Below are 19,495 nucleotides of genomic sequence, written 5' to 3' on the forward strand. Positions count from 1 at the left end.
CAAGTCGAGTCGAGTAGACTTTCTAATTTCGTGGAAGATAAGTCGATTTCTAAGATAAGTCATTTCATAGAGAAAAGACCAGCTGCTAAGGATTCGCCGCCACGATGGCTCGAGCTTGGAATAGCTGCTGATTACTCCGTGGTAGATTTTCATGGAATTCGAGTACAGCAATATATCTTGGCTCTTTTAAACATCGTAAGTAATACCAAACGAAATTCTGTTATTATACTTAGATATAGAATACCTCCTCCTACATATGTACGCAAGCAACCGGGAAACATAGGGCAGAGTTATGCGTATCTCTGTATTTTCAAGGTACGCTACTTGCTTTCAAACATCTCGATCGTATATTCGGATGGAAGCTCTGTATTTTCTGTTTACACTGTTCAAAGCTTACACGTATCTTTTAAAAAGTTCAGCGAATAATTTATCCGTAATGGAATTTTGTAATCGATTAATTTCAGCCATTCGGTAATTGGTTTTCCAATGCTGTTGAGATTAATAACGTACATTTCCTAAGATAAATATAACGAATAAAATTAATTTTTTAGGAAAATTATATAAGATACGATGTATTTACGAGAGTTTTGAATAATAATTTATTTGTAAGGCTGTAATACTGTTTTAACGCCTGTTACATTTTCGTACGTATTTTAATCCTAGGTCAGTGCAATTTACATGGACCCATCGCTCGAATCCAACATGATTCTAGTGATCGTACGAATGATTTTATACGCGGAAAAACGAGACGTTATGGTAAGCGATTTCCATTAAATTAAATCATTTAACTAAAGTAGTAACTATCTGAGATACGCATATGCGAGTGTCAATTATTTTATTTTCTACTTATCTGTACAGTGTATGGTATATAAATTATATAGGTCAAAATATCTGCGCATGACGTTTTAGATCGATAAAATGCAACGAGTTCCATTTTGTTAAATTGGACAACCGTGAACGATCCCTTGGAAACAAATTTCCAAACAAACAATTTTCACGGATCATTGACAAACCTCGCATTTATCGTGTATCCGAAATATCTGTATAATCGACTATTAAACCTTTTTCATCTCTTAAGAATCTTAATTTAATGTTATAGACCTATGATAATATCATTGATATACCACACTTGCGATTCCTTTTACTTTTCTTTTTCTGCTATTCTTCTCTGCTGTTGAATCAACATTTCAACATTTTTCAGGAAGATTAAAATACTAATAGCGTTACAAGTTACATTTGATTACAATCAACAACACGATTACTTGCACATATATTTATTATCATTGACGAATATTTATATATAGTATATAATGCATGATGTAATAATAAATATAATATATTCGTAATATTTGCTAGCTTTTATTAAGAAAATATTAATAAATTGTCGTAGGTCCGCCGTGGCGATGCCAGACGATCTCTCGAGAACGTGAACAAATGGAACAGAAAGATGCTGTCCTCGAAGGACGTAAATCACGATGTTGCTGTATGGTTGACGCGATTAGATATAGGAGGTCCTTCGAGATCGTGCGCGTTAAATCGAGACGAAGGCTTGACCAGCGCCTTTATCATCGCTCACGAAGTAGCACACATGTGAGTGTCCCACATGTTGAGATATCGTTGGCAAACTGAAATATTTATAACTGGCCTGGGTATTTACGCAGAGACCGTGTGTTATTTATTTATGCAAATACGTACTTGTACGAGAATAATTTGAAAAATGAAATCTCCATAGGAGAACTTATTATCTTTACCGAATATCACAACGAGTACTGTACTTTGAATCTGCCATAGATTTTTGCGTATTATGTGCGTTCTTGCATTCCTCCTTTCACCTACGATGGCTCTTAAACAAGAAACGATATCGTAACGAGAAATACAACTTAGCTGAGCGTCCACTTTGGTTCCACTAGTGTTGTCCCATACGACTTTGTGTTTGACCTCGCTATTAGGGGACTTTTTACCCAACGTTTCCTTCACCGCCTTCACTACCTTCGATTTATCGAACTTGAGACTTAAACTGGCCGTTAGCAAATCTTCCGGCTTCTTCGACATCGGTTGGTGTCGCTTCGTGAACCAATTCGACGGTGCCATAAAGGTCGAAATAGCGGCTTTCGAGGATCCGCTAAGCTTACTTTTAGCTCCGTGCAATGTCGACACGTCGAAGCTGTTGGAACGGAAGCTCTTAGATCGACTTCCTTTCTGTTCGGTCGTTTTTCCGGGCCAGTTTGATTTGCTATCGTCCCGCGAACTCGGCGCTTCCTCGCCGCATCGGTTGATTTCCGTCGCGGAAGACGCTAACGAGCTTAGGATCGATATCAGATCCGTATTAGAGCAGACAATGCCCGCAGCACCGGAAACGGGTGCACTCGCGGCTCTTGGCAGTTCCGAGACGCGCTTTCGGAGAGAAGACGTCGGCGAAACCGACGGAGTAGGCATTTCAGAGAATCATTGTTTCGGCTGTTGAGTGTAACGTTGAGCGGAACTGTTACCCTCCAGCGGCTGTATTTCGTACACTTGCTCCGTCGACGTCCTGTACATCCTTAAGCGCACCTGGCAAACGGATTGCTTTTATTCGAAAGACAGTTTCTTTTTTATCATAATTCGTGCGTTATGATACATGTTTCGATGATTGAGCCGTTAAGCGTGACAAAGCGATGGAATTGTTTTGCACAGAAATTTTGGTTCTAAAATTATGTTAGGGATTCTAGGGCGTAATAACATCTTGGAACGCAAAGTTATCGATGTGTCGATGAAAGTTAAGCGAGCTTTATCGAAGCACACGTTCGAGTCTTTGGGCGATTGCTAGGAATACGCGTAATGTTCTTTTCTGTGAGCTGAAAAGTGGAACAACTATAAAAGGCGTTTGTAGAGGATTTGAAAGCGGAAGAAGGGGCAGATTATTTAATACATAATATCTTCCTTTATAATATATCTAATATCCTAATAATTAGATGAACGTAATACAAATGTTTAGAATCAGAAATTATCTGTTTATATAGAGATCTGTTTGATGCAAGATCTAAAATCAATCAAATCGGATTGTATGGATTGTGTATTTGTCTGTGTTAATCCTTTGACGTCGATACCAACGATGTATATAGCGAATGGCGGTTATCAGCCAAGATTATGAGCACGTACGCAAATAGACTAGAATATTTTGCAAGAATGAAATGTCTTGGTATGGTACGCTTTAATCTATCTATCCAAGTCAAAATAAGTATAAAAATCGCGTGGCAATCAACATATTAAAAAAAAAAAAAAAAAAAAGGGAGAAACAGATGCTTCTATTTATATTCATATTAAAATGATACATATTTGTAATTTTCTGGTAAACTATATCGGTACTCGCATGAAAGTAGATATAGTCATTGAGATTGTGGCACTTTAAATCTCAAATTTAATTCCTCAACACGTTGAGTGTTTAGGTGTTTAGGTGTTTAGGTACGCAAATAGACTAGAATATTTTGCAAGAATGAAATGTCTTGGTATGGTACGCTTTAATCTATCTATCCAAGTCAAAATAAGTATAAAAATCGCGTGGCAATCAACATATTTAAAAAAAAGAAAAAGAAAAGGAGAAACAGATGCTTCTGATTGTTTAGTGCATTTTCATAAAATCTTCCAAATGTTTAATTCTCATAGAATAAAAGGGAGAGCATACGTTTGAATCTCAGCAGATTTTATTAATTCTTTGAAACCATAAATATAATATGAGTATTACATCAACTTTAGTTCATACATGTAACAACATATTATTCTGCGCGTACCAGTTACATTTAATGAAACATTTATTTATCCAGTAAATCCATATTCTCTATTAAACGTTCGTTTATTAATAAAACTGCTATAATCGTCCACGCATTGTTCGCTTCCTTAATTATTTTTCAAAGTATAACGATAATCAATGATGCAACAGAAATATCACGTAACATCCCAACAATCTTACATGAGATTTTAGCTGTTTTTACTATACAAATTAAGTCATTACTAAAATAAGTCATTATAATAATATATATATGTCGGAGATGAAAGAACACCGGAACCTTCCCTTTGGAACTTTGGGAAGACCCCTAGTATTGAAATTTAGATTTCACCATAGCCGTATTAAGAAACTGTTGTCATTCGATCCGACTGTATTTGTTTGAGATTTATGATAGTGAGCTCGGGCTCGAGGCGACAATCTGTCGCCGAACGTAGCCGCGGTCAAAGGGATGAACGTTTTGTCTAACAAAGGCATGAAGTAATTCTATAGTTCCTCTTAAAAGAAATACTTGGGACAGGGCACGACGGTAAACGTTTCAATGGTTTCTGCCCCGTGGCTCGCCACACGCAGACTTTGTCCTTCGGGTAAGATGATTGCTAGATGCCAACGCATCTTCACAGTATATGTTTAGCTGGGCGAGGACCGGCTACGAATATTAAGTTTCAATTATACAAAGTCTTTCAAATAGACAAATAGCCTGTGCCCCAACTACGGGAAGATAAGAGAAATCTATCCTTCCACGAACGACGCTTCCCGCTAGCAACTTTTCCCAAGGACAGCTAATATCTTTCTCTAACCACCAACATGGAAATTGACCAATTAACAGCAACTTCAATTTCCCTCACCCTTCGAACGAAGACTTTTCTCCGCGAATCCGATGATCTCTTGGCACTCTCATGATCGTGCCCTTAGGCACACCCATCATAGATTTCTTCGACAGCGTCACCGCGACGGAGAGCCACTCTCTCTAGTGCCATCTCATCGGCAATCGACCTGTCTTTCGTATACGTAATAATTGCCCCTTGCTCTAACATACAGTGTAACTTAGACGCTAACGAAGGGTAAAGTTCGTCATCCCGTTGACCGCGGATTCGTTATCGAGCCTAGGATCATTGTCATTTGCTTCTCGAGTATCTAATTATCGCGATTACTTGTCCAATTCCATCATAGTCATATTTGCACTAGTAAATATCTCCTCTATTGCATAACGATCACGTCTAGCGCCAATAGGGATTCGTTTCACGCCCTTAAACCTAACTCTAATCTTAACGCCAACCCGACATATATATATATATACATACATATATATATTTTATACATACATACATATATCAATTTTTATACACACAATTATACATATTCATTTTCATTTAATATTTTCATTTAATAATTTAATAAACCTTCGTCCCGCAAAGGCAAATAAATTCACGCATAACATTTCTCTTCAGCGGCATTGTTCTAGGATTGTATTTGTTGAAAGAAGGATAGCATTAAGCGCTGGAATAAAGAATGACGAATCGTTATTCTTTAACCATCGTACTTAGACACATATTTATTGAGCTACTTGTATTTTAATCGAAGTCTAATATCCTCCATCTGTAGGCGTAAATATTACTGCCGTTGTTAATGTTATTTAAGTTTTACTACTGGAAAGGACATTTAAGTTTGAAGGCAGGCAAGTCTACTGTTCTTAAAGCTGACATTTAGACATCTAAGATTTTTTGTGTCTTTATTGACAAAAATATATTTGACTTTGCATATCTAAAATAAAGGATTTGCGTTATCTAAAATAAATAGATCATCTTTCTTTAGAAAATTCAATGTGGTGAAATTAGAATATGAGATAAAAGAAATACTATGCATATGATTTGATTGAAATTTTGAAAGTGTATAGACCCTGTTTTAGAAATATGAGTATTAATTCGGTAGACTATAAATTTATATTACAAAATTAACTGTTTTCTACTTTTGTTGTACTTTTCTTCTACTTTCTGGACATTTTACTGAAAATGCTGGAGATTTTAAATCAGTAATTAATAAAGTGAATTCATAAAATAACTTTTAAACGCATTGCTATCTAAAGTACAAATTCTTACGTTTTTAAAAATATATTCTTATAGTTATTGTATGTAACGTACTTGAATCTTTACGTGTATGGTTAAAATATTTTGTCTGCATTTTATTCAGTCATTTAAAATATCAAAGCAAACTTATTTCAAGTGAAAAATAATCCTTGTTCCTATAAGCAGTATTCATTACAAGAACTAATTTTACATATATAATCGTAACAAAAAAGAAACATTAAACAGGCATTTATAGTTATTGACATTTATCTTTTGTATGTTCATTTACGAGGAAATGGTACTTAATGTAAAAGCGACTGGATTTCATATTTTTAACTATTGTGTACATGTATTGAATCTTATTGTTCTTCTTAAAAATTAAATGAATACTCATAATCCTAAAACATCCTTTCTATGTTGTACTAGATATATATACAATTAAAATGTGTAATAATGTGAATGATAAACTAGTTCGAATAATTATTTTGCTTAAACGTAAGTTAATTGAAATCAGATGAATGTTATACACGCATTATACCGTGCATTATGAACTATTGATTGATTGATGCTCATATTTAATTATTAACGAGAAAATTAGAAAAATCAAATTGAATTTAATCTGTCCTTCTTATATTTATTAAGATGAGTTCTGGGGCTTGAAACACTCGAGATTAGAAATTTTGATTAATGTTTCACATTATGACTGGACGCTTGTTGTAATATCTTTTGTACGAGATACACTATACATACACAAGAATTTCGAAACGGTCGTATCGTTCAACAAAAATCTCTTTTATCTTTGATCCTCTTCATAAAAATGCAATTCTCCTTTACAGAACATCATATAACATTTATTGTACGATATATTGTTCAATTATATTTCGAAATTTTCAGCTTCGAATCTTTGTTTAATTATACCGTAGAATTAAATATCATGCGTTATTTAAATATAGAGATAGACTAAACTTTTGTCCACATTTATTAAAGCTGTACAAACTGAGATGTTTAAATTTGCGAAATTTCATGGACTTTTATATTTAATTTTTCATCATGAATCCCGCTTTGCGATACAATACATATTAGATTTATAATATCTTAAATTTACAGTACCAATGCTGATTTTATCTGAAACTATTTGTTTGCAAATGATATCTTTCTTCGTTGGAATTACCCTTCACTTATAAATTAATAATTATTAATATTGAACAGTATTGTTAAACTTCAATAAAAATAGGATCGATAACTAAATGTTAGTTAAAGAAACTTCCTATTACAGGTATAACAAATCATATTGAATTTTGTTTAGAAAACAATAATAAAAATGGGTGTCTTTTTGTGAAAATAATTTACAGCATATCACTCGACTTATTCATATAAGAGACATTAGTTTGCTTAAATACCCTGTTGCACTCTTTTATTCATTTTCAACCCAATTTTTTCACAACATTAAAAAATATTTTAAGCCTGAAGAAAAACATGAAAAACTTCTTATTAGCATGATTTCATGCTAAACATCCTCTTAAGATATTATAAATCTTTCTTGTTTACTAAAACCAGAGCCTAACTGAAATATACGAGTATCGCAACAGGATTAATCGTAATACATGATTAAATACAAGCAATATGTAAGCTATATTTTTACTTTTTACTTCAGAAATAAATATTTCACCAGCATCGTCTTTAGCTTAAGGAAAATAAACTTGTGAAATTTAATTTAAAGCTTCGTAAAACATGGAAATGTTGCAGGATAACAAATCAGAAAAGATATATTAAATAAATCACAGTTCAGGTATCTATAACATGTGATTCTCTTAACAAATCTGTTTCATTCATCAAGCAACTGCAAAATTTCCGTAAAATCAGAAGCGGTTTCACAAATTATAGGCATTCGTAAACATGATAGATAAGAGTTAGTATCGCGGCGTTTTAGAGTATCTATGAGCGTAATATGGAAAGTAAAAAGATGTATAATAAAAATAGTTCACTTTCCAAGCTATCACTAACATTGTAACGAATTATTATACATATAACGGCTCACGAAAGTACTCGGACGCTTACAGAAACTTTCCATGAATATTTTGTTGAAGCTTTTCATGAATTTCAAGATGCATTAGGCTGTCTCAAAAGTTTCTTTCGTTTTGTTCTATTACTACAAAATAGATCATACATAAATCGATAGAATAATATAAAACAAAAAGTGTCGTGCATCTATTATTTCCTTATGAAACGAAAGAAACTTTTGAAACAAATGTAAATAGGAATTATAAGATGCTTATTGATTACCATCGGTATTTGGACAGTTAATTATGTATTGTATAAATAAGTCACAATATTTTTAGTAGGAGCATTTTTACCCCTAATCAATCATATGTTTAAAAATACTCTTTACATTGTACATTAGTTTTTTGCTATGTGTACGTCTGCAATAAGCATCTTCTAGCTTCCATATATATATTTCCAAATTAGTCTCAATTTTTACCGGTGTAATCATGATAGACACGTCTCGTTACATTGAAGTGAAGTGAAGAAAAACACTTTTCATTCAAATACGTAAACACATAATATTCATAAATTTATAAGAACAATTTTGTCCGTAGGTATTTGGTAGCGCAATTGAGAAGATGTTTTTTTTTTTTTTTTTTATTTATTAGAATATTTACAATCAATTCTCGTTGAGAATTTTCAGTAACTTAGTTTGGCGTGATACAATGACATGGATTATAATAGTTTTATATTGTTGGTTCTAGTAGAAACTAAGGATTTAATCTAGAGGGTATTTTCTTTTTAGTCTGCGGATCTGGTCCGTCGTGTCCAGTAGTTGGGTCACTAATGGGTTGTGGTGGTTGTTGACTCTTGTGTTATATCTGCTTCTGGACTTGTGTATTTCATCTTTGACTGTAGGTATCTTGAGGTCACGGTGGATTGTTTCGTTGGTAACATACCAGGGTGCATTTAATAGGGATCTTAGCGTTTTCGATTGGAAGCGTTGGAGTATTTCAATGTTGGAGTTACTTGCTGTTCCCCATAGTTGGATTCCGTAGGTCCAGACAGGTTTTATTACGGCCTTGTAGAGGGTTATTTTGTTCTGTATGTTTAGTTTGGAGCGCCGGCCCGTGAGCCAATAGAATTTTCTTAGTTTTTCCTTTCGTTGCTTTGTTTTTTCTGAGATATGTTTTTTCCAAGTTAGCCTCCTGTCCAGGGTCATGCCCAGGTATCTTACGGAGTCCTTGCTTGGGATTATTGCGTTGTTAATGGTGACCTGGGGGCAGGTTTGTTTTCGGAGCGTGAATGTTACACGGGAGGATTTTTTTTCGTTTATTTTAAAACCCCATTTTTGGAACCACTTTTCCATGGAGTCCAGACTTCGCTGGAGAGTGGATGAGGCAATTGCCGGGTCTGCGTGGGTAGCTAATAGTGCTGTGTCGTCGGCAAATGTTGCTATTGTTACCTCGTTTGATATAGGTAAGTCGGCAGTGTAGATGGAGAACAGTAGGGGTCCGAGGAAACTACCTTGGGGTATGCCGGATTCTATTGGGAATGTTGCGGAAGAGGCGCCTAGGCATTTAACTATGAATTGTCTGTTGGTTAGGTAGGATTTTAAGATGGAGTAGTATGGATGGGGTAGGATCTTTTTGATCTTGTAGAGTAGACCTTCATGCCATACTTTGTCGAATGCCTGTTGGATGTCTAGGAATACCGCTGAACAGTATTTTTTCTTTTCAAGGGTTTGGCTGATCATGTGGGTTATGCAGTGGATTTGCTCTACTGTTGAGTGTTGTTTTCGGAAGCCGAATTGGTGGTCTGGGAGTGTTTTCAATTCTTCTAGGAGTGGGAGGAGACGATTCGTGAGCATTCTCTCGAATAGTTTAGACAGGGTAGGTAAAAGACTGATTGGGCGATAGGAGGAATTTCATATATTGGTTTACCGTTTTTAGGGATGAGGGTGATTAGTGAGATTTTCCAAGCCTTGGGAAAGTGTTGAAGGCGGAGGATAGCGTTAAAGATTGATGCGACGAGTGCAATCCCTTTTATGGGAAGTTCCCTGATTGCTTTATTTCCTATTAGGTCGTGACCTGCTGCTTTCTTGGGGTTTAGGCGACTGATTCCTTCTATAATCTCTTCAGAAGTGAAGGGCTCAATAGGAGGGGACATTTGGAAGGGAGTGTGCAGGTATTCGGTAACGTCTGCAGCAGCTACGGAGGAATGGGGTTTGAATACTTCAGACAAGTGTTTGGCAAATAGGTTGGCTTTTTCTGTAGGGCTACGCGCCCATCCGCCTTGAGGGCGGCGGATTGGAGGTATTATTTGTGGAGGGCGCGTGAGTTTCCTGGAGGCCTTCCATAGTGAGTAGTTGGAGTCGGCTGTTGGGGACAAGCTGGCGAGATATTTGTGAAAACAGTCATTATTGTAGTTTTTTATGGTTTTGGATAGTTTTCTAGTTGCGTTGTTTAGTTTGCGTTTGTACTCCGGTGTTCTATGGGTCTGCCATACCCTTGTTAGTCTACGTTTTTCTGCTATTTTTTTTAATATGTACTGGGGGTATTCGTGATTGCTGATGGACGTTTTTGCCGGTGTGGAGACGCGAATAGCGTTTATTATGCTCGCATTTAGGTATTCCGTGGCTGCTTCGATTTCTTCATCGGTTTTTAGTGAGGTTGAGGCTGAAGTTGTGTGTGTGAAGATTTCTCTAAAGAGCTGCCAGTTGGTGTGTTGGTTATGAATGGAGCCATTAGGTGTATTCTCGATGATTGTTGAAATGACTGTTACTATCACGGGGGAATGGTCGGAGGAGAGATCAGCCGAGGAATTGATTTGGACGTGTCTTGACGAGATATTTATAGTTATGAGGAAATCAAGGAGATCGGGTATTTTGTTTGTGTCGGTGGGCCAGTGTGTGGGTTCGTATGTGGTAAGGTAGTTGAGGTTGTTGGTTATTATGCTGTTGAGGAGGTTTTTGCCTCTTACTGTAACCAGTCTGCTGCCCCATTGGGTGTGTTTGGCGTTGTAGTCTCCTCCGGCTATGAATCTATTGCCCAGGGTGTCCAGGAAGTTGTCGAAGTCTTCTTTGGCGATGGAGTGTCTGGGAGGGCAGTATACAGCTGAAGTGATGATTGTACCATGACAGTCTTCTATTGCTACGTTTGTTGCTTGGAGGTAGTCTTTCTGGAATGGTGGAAGTTCGTAGTGCTTGATGTTTGATTTGATTATGATTCCGGTGCCGCCGTGGGCCTTTCCGCTGGGGTGTTGTGTGTGGTAGAAGTTGTAGCCGTGTATTTTGAGGTAGTTTTTGTCGGTGAAGTGGGTTTCGGATATGAGCATCACATCGATTTGCTGTTGTTTTAAGAATAGTTCTAGTTCAAATTTGTGCTGAGCTAGACCGTTGGCGTTCCACAGAGCTATTCGCATTGGTTTTATTTTGCTTCTGTGCATATGAATTTGTCCATGAAGAGTGTGAGTAGTGACAGCAAGTTGTTAATTTGCTCAGTTTGCTTCTCGATAAGTTTTTCGAGTCTGGTAAAGTTGTCTGTGTTTTGTGGGGTGGGAATTCTATTTTCTGTGTGTACACTGTGTGTTTTCGAGTTGTTTACGTTTCCTTGCGTTGCCTGCGCATAGGATACTGTTGGTGTGGTGAGTTTTTGGTGTTTAGGTTCTTGTATGGTTATGTCCTTGGGTCTCAGTTTTGGATACTTTATATTATGTAGTGTTTTGTAGGCTGAGCATCCTTTGTAGTTCGCAGGATGCTCTCCTTGACAGTGGATACACTTGGCGGGGGTTTCCGGGGATTTAGTGCATTGGTCAGTGGGGTCATTACCTGCACATTTTACGCACCGGAAGTTATGATTGCAGTATTTCTGCGTGTGGCCGTACCTTTGGCACCTTTTGCATTGTATTATTTCTTTCTTTACAAGAGGTGGCTCGAACTTAACTATGGAGTTCATCAGCCGATTGATGTTGTAGATTTCTTTGTTGTTTGTTTTTTGTTTTAAGTCTATAAAAAATAAGGATAGTGTAAATTAAAAATAAGGATAGGAAAATAAACATGACTAATCTGAATAGTTTAATTGTCATCTTTATCCAAGACTCGCATAGTCAATCGAGCCATTCGGAAATCACATTGACCAACTCCAAAATTGAAAAGTAGAGAAAAGTAATTACAAGTATCGCAAGTGGTGAGACAATATGCGATAAAAGTGAAAAGATGAGCTTGGCGTTAAGCTCTAAGGAACTAGAGGTTTTGTGAGAATCAATCGTGTACTTGGACGATGAAATTGCGAAATTATGAGATTGTCCAAAGATGAAGTTGGTCAATTTGACTTTCGCCAGGCTCGATCGTCACTACGACAGTTCTCGCGTATCGAAACTATCTTGATGTTTGTGTCGACAGGTGAGACGAATGAGCGATCGTGGCGGAGAAGGATCAGGACCATCGCCGAGGGAAGCTACTTTCCTGTCCACCCTCTCTCAAACATCGGCTCCTCAGCTAGGTGGCCGAAGACATTCGGTCGTTACGATTGAAAGAGTGTCACCGACTTTGTTTGGCCGTAATCGTCGCGAATCAATCGGCGGTTTTCCTCTTGGAGGCGTGACCAGAATATTGCCGAGTCGTCGAGATCCAGAGTCTCTAGAATGTCCGCACCACCGAGCGGTAGAGGAAGTACGCACAATCTTCAGTTGGACATTATGGACGACATCGCAGACCTAAAAGCGAGGAAGGTAAGGATCTTTCGTTTATTTTAGCCGCTCTATCTCCGCTAGTTTGCAGACTAAGAAAAACCGAGTTTAAAGTTGACGAACTTCTATACGATCGTGCGAAGTTAAGATTTGAAAGAACCAAATATTCGTTGCTTTACAAATATACGTCCGTACAATCCGATTTGATTGATTTTAGATCTTGCATCAAATAGATCTCTATATAAACAGATAATTTCTGATTCTAAACATTTGTATTACGTTCATCTAATTATTAGGATATTAGATATATTATAAAGGAAGATATTATGTATTAAATAATCTGCCTCTTTTTCCGCTTTCAAATCCTCTACAAACGCCTTTTATAGTCGTTCAACTTTTCAGCTCACAGAAAAGAACATTACGCGTATTCCTAGCAATCGCCCAAAGACTCGAACGTGTGCTTCGATAAAACTCGCTTAACTTTCATCGACACATCGATAACTTTGCGTTCCAAGATGTTATTACGCCCTAGAATCCCTAACATAATTTTAGAACCAGAATTTCTGTGCAAAACAATTCCATCGCTTTGTCACGCTTAACGGCTCAATCATCGAAACATGTATCATAACGCGCGAATTATGATAAAAAAGAATAAAAGCAATCCGTTTGCCAGGTGCGCTTAAGGATGTACAGGACGTCGACGGAGCAAGTGTACGAAATACAGCCGCTGGAGGGTAACAGTTCCGCTCAACGTTACACTCAACAGCCGAAACAACGATTCTCTGAAATGCCTACTCCGTCGGTTTCGCCGACGTCTTCTCTCCGAAAGCGCGTCTCGGAACTGCCAAGAGCCGCGAGTGCACCCGTTTCCGGTGCTGCGGGCATTGTCTGCTCTAATACGGATCTGATATCGATTCTAAGCTCGTTAGCGTCTTCCGCGACGGAAATCAACCGATGCGGCGAGGAAGCGCCGAGTTCGCGGGACGATAGCAAATCAAACTGGCCCGGAAAAACGACCGAACAGAAAGGAAGTCGATCGAAGAGCTTCCGTTCCAACAGCTTCGACGTGTCGACATTGCACGGAGCTAAAAGTAAGCTTAGCGGATCCTCGAAAGCCGCTATTTCGACCTTTATGGCACCGTCGAATTGGTTCACGAAGCGACACCAACCGATGTCGAAGAAGCCGGAAGATTTGGTAACGGCCAGTTTAAGTCTCAAGTTCGATAAATCGAAGGTAGTGAAGGCGGTGAAGGAAACATTGGGTAAAAAGTCCCCTAATAGCGAGGTCAAACACAAAGTCGTATGGGACAACACTAGTGGAACCAAAGTGGACGCTCAGGTAAGTTGTATTTCTCGTTACGATATCGTTTCTTGTTTAAGAGCCATCGTAGGTGAAAGGAGGAATGAAAAAGAAAATCGTAAATCGTAAAATCTCTTCCAGAGAATGCACTTTATCGTAAAAATTAATAAAGTCAACAACAACGTGAAATTAAATAATTGTTGTTTGATATTCTGTATTATCGATATAGGTGAAACGTGGAGAAGATAATTTGCAATCATTGCGGACAATATCGCAGTGACATTATTATCAATCGGTAATATTAAAGATAAAATTCATATGGGATGAAAACAGAGCGTCAAAAGTGGTTATTTTTCGATCTTCTTGCGAAGGGAAAATTCCTGCAAAATGTTTAAGAACGGCTCTCAACAAGGAATGAAAAATGTTATTACAGTTCCATTTTCGTGTTCGTTTTTTTTTCTACATGATCCATGTGAAATAATTCTTCAGATGCTCTGCTGGTAAATGAATCGACGTTTGTAATAGAGGAAATATGAAGTACAGCGAGATCGTTGTTGGCTATTGTTCTACACCGATATCGACAAAATAATTCTTCGACAACTCTATTGATAAATCAATTGTAGTTTGAAATCAAACGAATCTGAAGTACCATCAGTTTGTTGCTACGAGAACAATAGTCACCAACGATCTCGCAGTAATTCGGATTCGTTCGATTTTAAACTTCAATTGTTTTACCGACAGAATCTCTGAATAATTATTTTGCTGGTAAATTCTGCTGGTATATCGATTAGAGTTTGGAATCGAGCAAATACCAAGTACAAGATGGCTATTGTTCTCACGTAGCAACAGTCTGATAGTATTTCAGATTCGCTTGATTTCAAACTTAGTTCCCTTTGTTTAATTACTGATTTATCAGCTGGATCAAAATTTAAAGAAAATGAAGATCAAGTGTAGCGCGTAAGTTTGATCTCTGCTTAATTTTTTCATCTCTACACTCATCTTATCTTCCTCGCTTTTAGGTCTGCGATGTCGTCCATAATGTCCAACCGAAGATTGTGCGTACTTCCTCTACCGCTCGGTGGTGCGGACATTCTAGACTCTGGGTCTCGACGATTCGGCAATATTCTGGTCACGCCTCCAAGAGGAAAACCGGCGATTGATTCGCGACGATTACGGCCAAACAAAGTCGGTGACACTCTTTCAATCGTAACGACCGAATGTCTTCGGCCACCTAGCTGAGGAGCCGATGTTTGAGAGAGGGTGGACAGGAAAGTAGCTTCCCTCGGCGATGGTCCTTGTATTTTCGAGCTATCGCGGGGAGACGCGGTCGTTAGAATACGCGTCAACGGGAGTCGTAAATTCCCGTTTAGGCGCTCTAGGCCCTTGAGAGTTATACGAACTGTCGGAGTTCTGGATAATGTGAGAGCCTTAGGAGACTCTAGGCCGTGTAGGCACCTTGAGAAATGATGAAGGAACTCTGAAAGATATAGGAACGGTGAGAGCTATAGGGATTATGGGAACTCTAGACACCGTGAGAGACGATCAAACTCTTAGAGAGGTAGGAACGGTGAGAGTTGTAGGAAATGCAGGAACTCTAGGCACCGTGAGAGACGATCAAACTCTGGAGAGGTAGGAACGGTGAGAGTTATAGGAAATGCAGGAACTCTAGACACCGTGAGAGACGATCAAACTCTAAAGTTTTATTCTAATGTGAATGCGGAGGAAAGCTCGGTATGGGTGTGCCCTTTGACCGAAGAACGCGGATTCGTTGCTTACATTTTCAGTTAGGCAAGTGAGGGCAATGATCCGCGATGCTGATTGGTTATGACCAATGTTGGGAAGGAAGATAGGAGGAAAAAGCCTCCTACTAACTTGGGTCCTAGGCGACATTGTTTATGGGGAGACTCGGATTTTCCGTTAGGGAGATCTCCGCCTTTTTCGTTAGGCCACTACCTGCTTTCTCACAAAACCTCTAGTTCCTTAGAGCTTAACGCCACGCTCATCTTTTCACTTTTATCGCATATTGTCTCACCACTTGCGATACTTGTAATTACTTTTCTCTACTTTTCAATTTTGGAGTTGGTCAATGTGATTTCCGAATGGCTCGATTGACTATGCGAGTCTTGGATAAAGATGACAATTAAACTATTCAGATTAGTCATGTTGCTTCGTCAAACGATTTGAATTCAAGCAATTCGAAACCATTTTGTCAATGTGAACCTATTATTTTACCAATGTGAATCTGTAATTTTGCTTGAAATATCCTTCCAAGTTTTTATGATGATTCAGACTGGTCAAGTTACCTGAATCAAGCAACTATTTTCAAGTTACTTGAAACTATTTTGTTAACGTGTACAGTTGCTTGAATCAAGCAACTATTTTCAAGTAAGTTAAAATCATTTTGCCAATGTGAACCTGTAATTTTGTCTGAAATATCCTTCCAAGTTTTTATGATGATTCAGATTGGTCAAGTTACCTCAATCAAGCAACTATTTTCAAGTAACTTGAAACTATTTTATTAATGTGTGCAGTTGAGTGAAGCAAGTATTTTCAAATAACTCGAAGCTATTTTGTTAACGCGTACAGTTGCTTGAATCAAGCAACTATTTTCAAGTAAATTGGAACTATTTTGTTAACGCGTACAGTTGCTTGAATCAAGCAACTATTTTCAAGTAACTCGAAACTATTTTGTCAGTGTGAAACTATATAGACACTAGTTAATTCCCATACACATGTATAATGTATAATGTATAATAAACAGAGCTATTTTTTCAGATCAGAAGGTACGATCAATCTTTTTCTTTAAATATATTATGCTGAAAAGATATAGAATGGATTCGGAAATACAAATAATTCCCTTTATTTAGCACACAACTGTTATACATATATCTTATACTCTTAAGACCTCAAAAACCTACTCGCACGCACGCTTGTTGTCAACCGACTCTTCCAGATACTTCTAACGACTGGCTCTTGTCTTTTGTCTCAACCAAGACCCGGACGTCCTCTGACGCTTACACACACATTCACATGTACAGTGTAAATGTATCATATTCCCAACACGCCTCCTTACATTTATACTGTACACTTAATCGTATTTACATGCTTTGACGAATTACGTAACAGAAACTTTAACACTTATTTATTTACATTTCTCTTAATTTACATTCATCCATGACCTAAACCTTTCGAATTTCTCTCTACACAGTGCCTTCGTAAAAATATCCGCAGTATTTTCGTCTGTACTTACTTTAAGTATGTTTATCTTGTTCTCCTTTAAGCACTCGTGAACATAGTGGTAATGAACTTCAATGTGTTTAGAATTTTTTGTAAAATTTCCGTGCTTTGCTATACTTATCACTCCAGAGTTATCCTCATAAATTTTTACAGGGTTATCGTCTAGATTTACATTGAAGATTTTCATAATTTCCCTAATAGACATTAATTCACTCACCGCTTCCGATAGAGCTACATACTCTGCATACGTCGAGGCTTTTGTCACACACCTTTGTTTTTTAGACTTCCAACCAATTACATTTCCATACAATCTAATTACATATCCAGAAGTCGATTTCCTATCTAAATGATCTCCTGCCCAATCAGCGTCCACATAACAATCTATCGTTTCACATTTTTCATTCCTTTTATAATCTAATCTTAAATCTCTAGTCCGGTACAAATATTTCAATATTCGCAAAGCATATTTAAAATGTGTCTCATTACAACAATCTTGAAATCTACTCAAATAATTCACACTATAACTTATATCGGGTCTGGTATTTACACTAATATACAACAATGCGCCAATTAAATTTTTATATCCAATATCCTCTCTATTTATCTCAGCTTTTTCAATTTTTAAGTTGGTCTCCATAGGTGTACAGTACAATTTGCTATTTTGTAACTTATATTTGTTTGCTAATGATTCAATGTATTTCTTTTGGCTTAATCTCATTTCATTTTTGAAATAATCATACTCTATATTTATTCCAAGATATTCTTTGACTTCACCTAAATCTTTCATTTCAAATCTATTAGTTAATAACTTCTTTACATTTTGTATCTTCCTTTTGTTTTTACTACAAATTAGCAAATCGTCTACATATATTAACAAATAAGCAACATTTTCTCCCTCTCCATGTGTATATAGGCACAACTCTATGTTATTCTTTTTAAAACCTAATCTCGTCACATACTTATCAAAACACTCATACCAGTCTCTTGGACTTTCTTTTAACCCATACAGCGCTTTCGATAGTTTACAAACTCTATTCGTTCCGTCCGCATATCCCTTTGATTGATTTACATATACCTCCGAGGTTACTTCACCATTTAAAAAGGCAATTTCTACATCCATTTGCTCAATAATTAATCCATTTTGACAACAATATGATAGCAATATCTTAAAGGTCTGATTACTCGCTACTGGGGAGTATATGTCATCAGCTACGTTTCTTTGTTGGAATCCTCTTACCACTAATCTAGCCTTATACCTGTCATCTGATTTTCTCGTGTAAACCCATTTTACATCTAATACGTCTTTGCCTTTTACCCTTTCTATTCTTTTACTCTTTCAATTTCCAAGTTTTATTCTTATAAAGACATTCTATTTCCTTATCCATAGCTTGTTTCCAATCTTCACTATCTTCGCAACAAATCGCCTCCTCAAATGTACAAGGGATATCTACTCTACAATAATTTGCATGGATTTCACTAATGTTTTCTTTTTCTGGATATCTTACTGGAGTTCTCTTATTACGTGTAGATCTTCTAGGGATGTTTAAGTATTTTTCCTCTTAGTAACCTTTGAACGTTTCTTTCCTTACTGAGAACTCACTCGAACTAACTCGCAATATTGAAAAACAGGCACTAAAATAACTTGCAAAATTATGAACCACGCTCTGCTACCATAAAAAGATATAGAATGGATTCGGAAATACAAATAATTCCCTTTATTTAGCACACAACTGTTATACATATATCTTATACTCTTAAGACCTCAAAAACCTACTCGCACGCACGCTTGTTGTCAACCGACTCTTCCAGATATTTCTAACGACTGGCTCTTGTCTTTTGTCTCAACCAAGACCCGGACGTCCTCTGACGCTTACACACACATTCACATGTACAGTGTAAATGTATCATATTCCCAACATATGCAAACGTTGGACAACGTTATGTTTTGTTAAGCTAACAGGATACACTAAAAGTACATTATCAAGAAAGGGGATGTGACCCGTAAGCAAGTATGTTCTTCTAGATATGACCATCAGACAGTACCTGTGATGCGGTTATCCCGGAAGTACATTGCGGAGTCGGTAGAGAGCGTTTCCTAACCTCTCGCCAGGGAGACAATAGATGAGGATTTAAGGGTGTCGAATCGGGATCCATGCAACGCGGAGGCGACTCGTTCCTTCGCCCTTCCTCTTCCTCTTCGCCCGATGTGCTTTCCTCTATGACGATTTGAGGCTCGCCATAGTTTGCCACATTCACATTCGGGCTGTACCATTGTCTTCTCATCTTGATTTAGAAAACTCTCACTTGAACATAAATAAAACGTTTCTTCGTTGAAACCGTATCATAGTGGAGAACGATCGAACAGTACAAAAGAATGAATAAAAATAAGTCACATTTTGATTAATTTTCTTTTGTATCTAAAAACAAATCTGATAGATTCAAAGATACAAGATCTTTGAA

General features: G+C 37.3%; 3 protein-coding genes across 7 annotated transcripts in view; 1 reads left to right on the plus strand and 2 right to left on the minus strand.

The window, feature by feature from the left end:
* Positions 1–1,519, plus strand: part of LOC126914751 (uncharacterized) — a 57,105-nt gene extending 55,586 nt beyond the window's left edge. Inside the window, exons 5-7 of the transcript XR_007709789.1 lie at positions 71–195; positions 664–756; positions 1,391–1,519. The gene's annotated coding sequence lies outside the window, so the exon portion shown is untranslated. The remainder of the gene's footprint in view (positions 1–70; positions 196–663; positions 757–1,390) is intronic.
* The window catches only part of LOC126914764 (uncharacterized), a 192,531-nt gene extending 189,889 nt beyond the window's left edge, over positions 1–2,642 (minus strand). Inside the window, exons 1-2 of one of the 2 annotated variants that reach the window (XM_050719169.1) lie at positions 1,972–2,640; positions 1,911–1,925 (exon numbers count right to left, since the gene is read on the minus strand). In XM_050719169.1, the coding sequence (XP_050575126.1) occupies positions 1,911–1,925; positions 1,972–2,436 (480 nt within the window). In that variant the 5' untranslated portion in view covers positions 2,437–2,640. Of the gene's footprint in view, positions 1–1,910; positions 1,926–1,971 lie in introns of both variants that reach the window. The other variant, XM_050719170.1, reaches the window with a different exon arrangement.
* The window catches only part of LOC126914788 (uncharacterized), a 415,880-nt gene that overhangs the window by 388,838 nt on the left and 7,547 nt on the right, over positions 1–19,495 (minus strand). Inside the window, exons 5-6 of one of the 4 annotated variants that reach the window (XR_007709805.1) lie at positions 19,079–19,338; positions 18,728–19,001 (exon numbers count right to left, since the gene is read on the minus strand). The exons of 2 other annotated variants lie outside the window; for them this stretch is intronic. The gene's annotated coding sequence lies outside the window, so the exon portion shown is untranslated. Of the gene's footprint in view, positions 1–18,727; positions 19,002–19,078; positions 19,339–19,495 lie in introns of those variants that run through there. One more of the 4 variants, XR_007709806.1, reaches the window with a different exon arrangement.

This window comes from Bombus affinis, chromosome 3, assembly GCF_024516045.1.
Source record: "Bombus affinis isolate iyBomAffi1 chromosome 3, iyBomAffi1.2, whole genome shotgun sequence".
NCBI lineage: Eukaryota > Metazoa > Arthropoda > Insecta > Hymenoptera > Apidae > Bombus > Bombus affinis.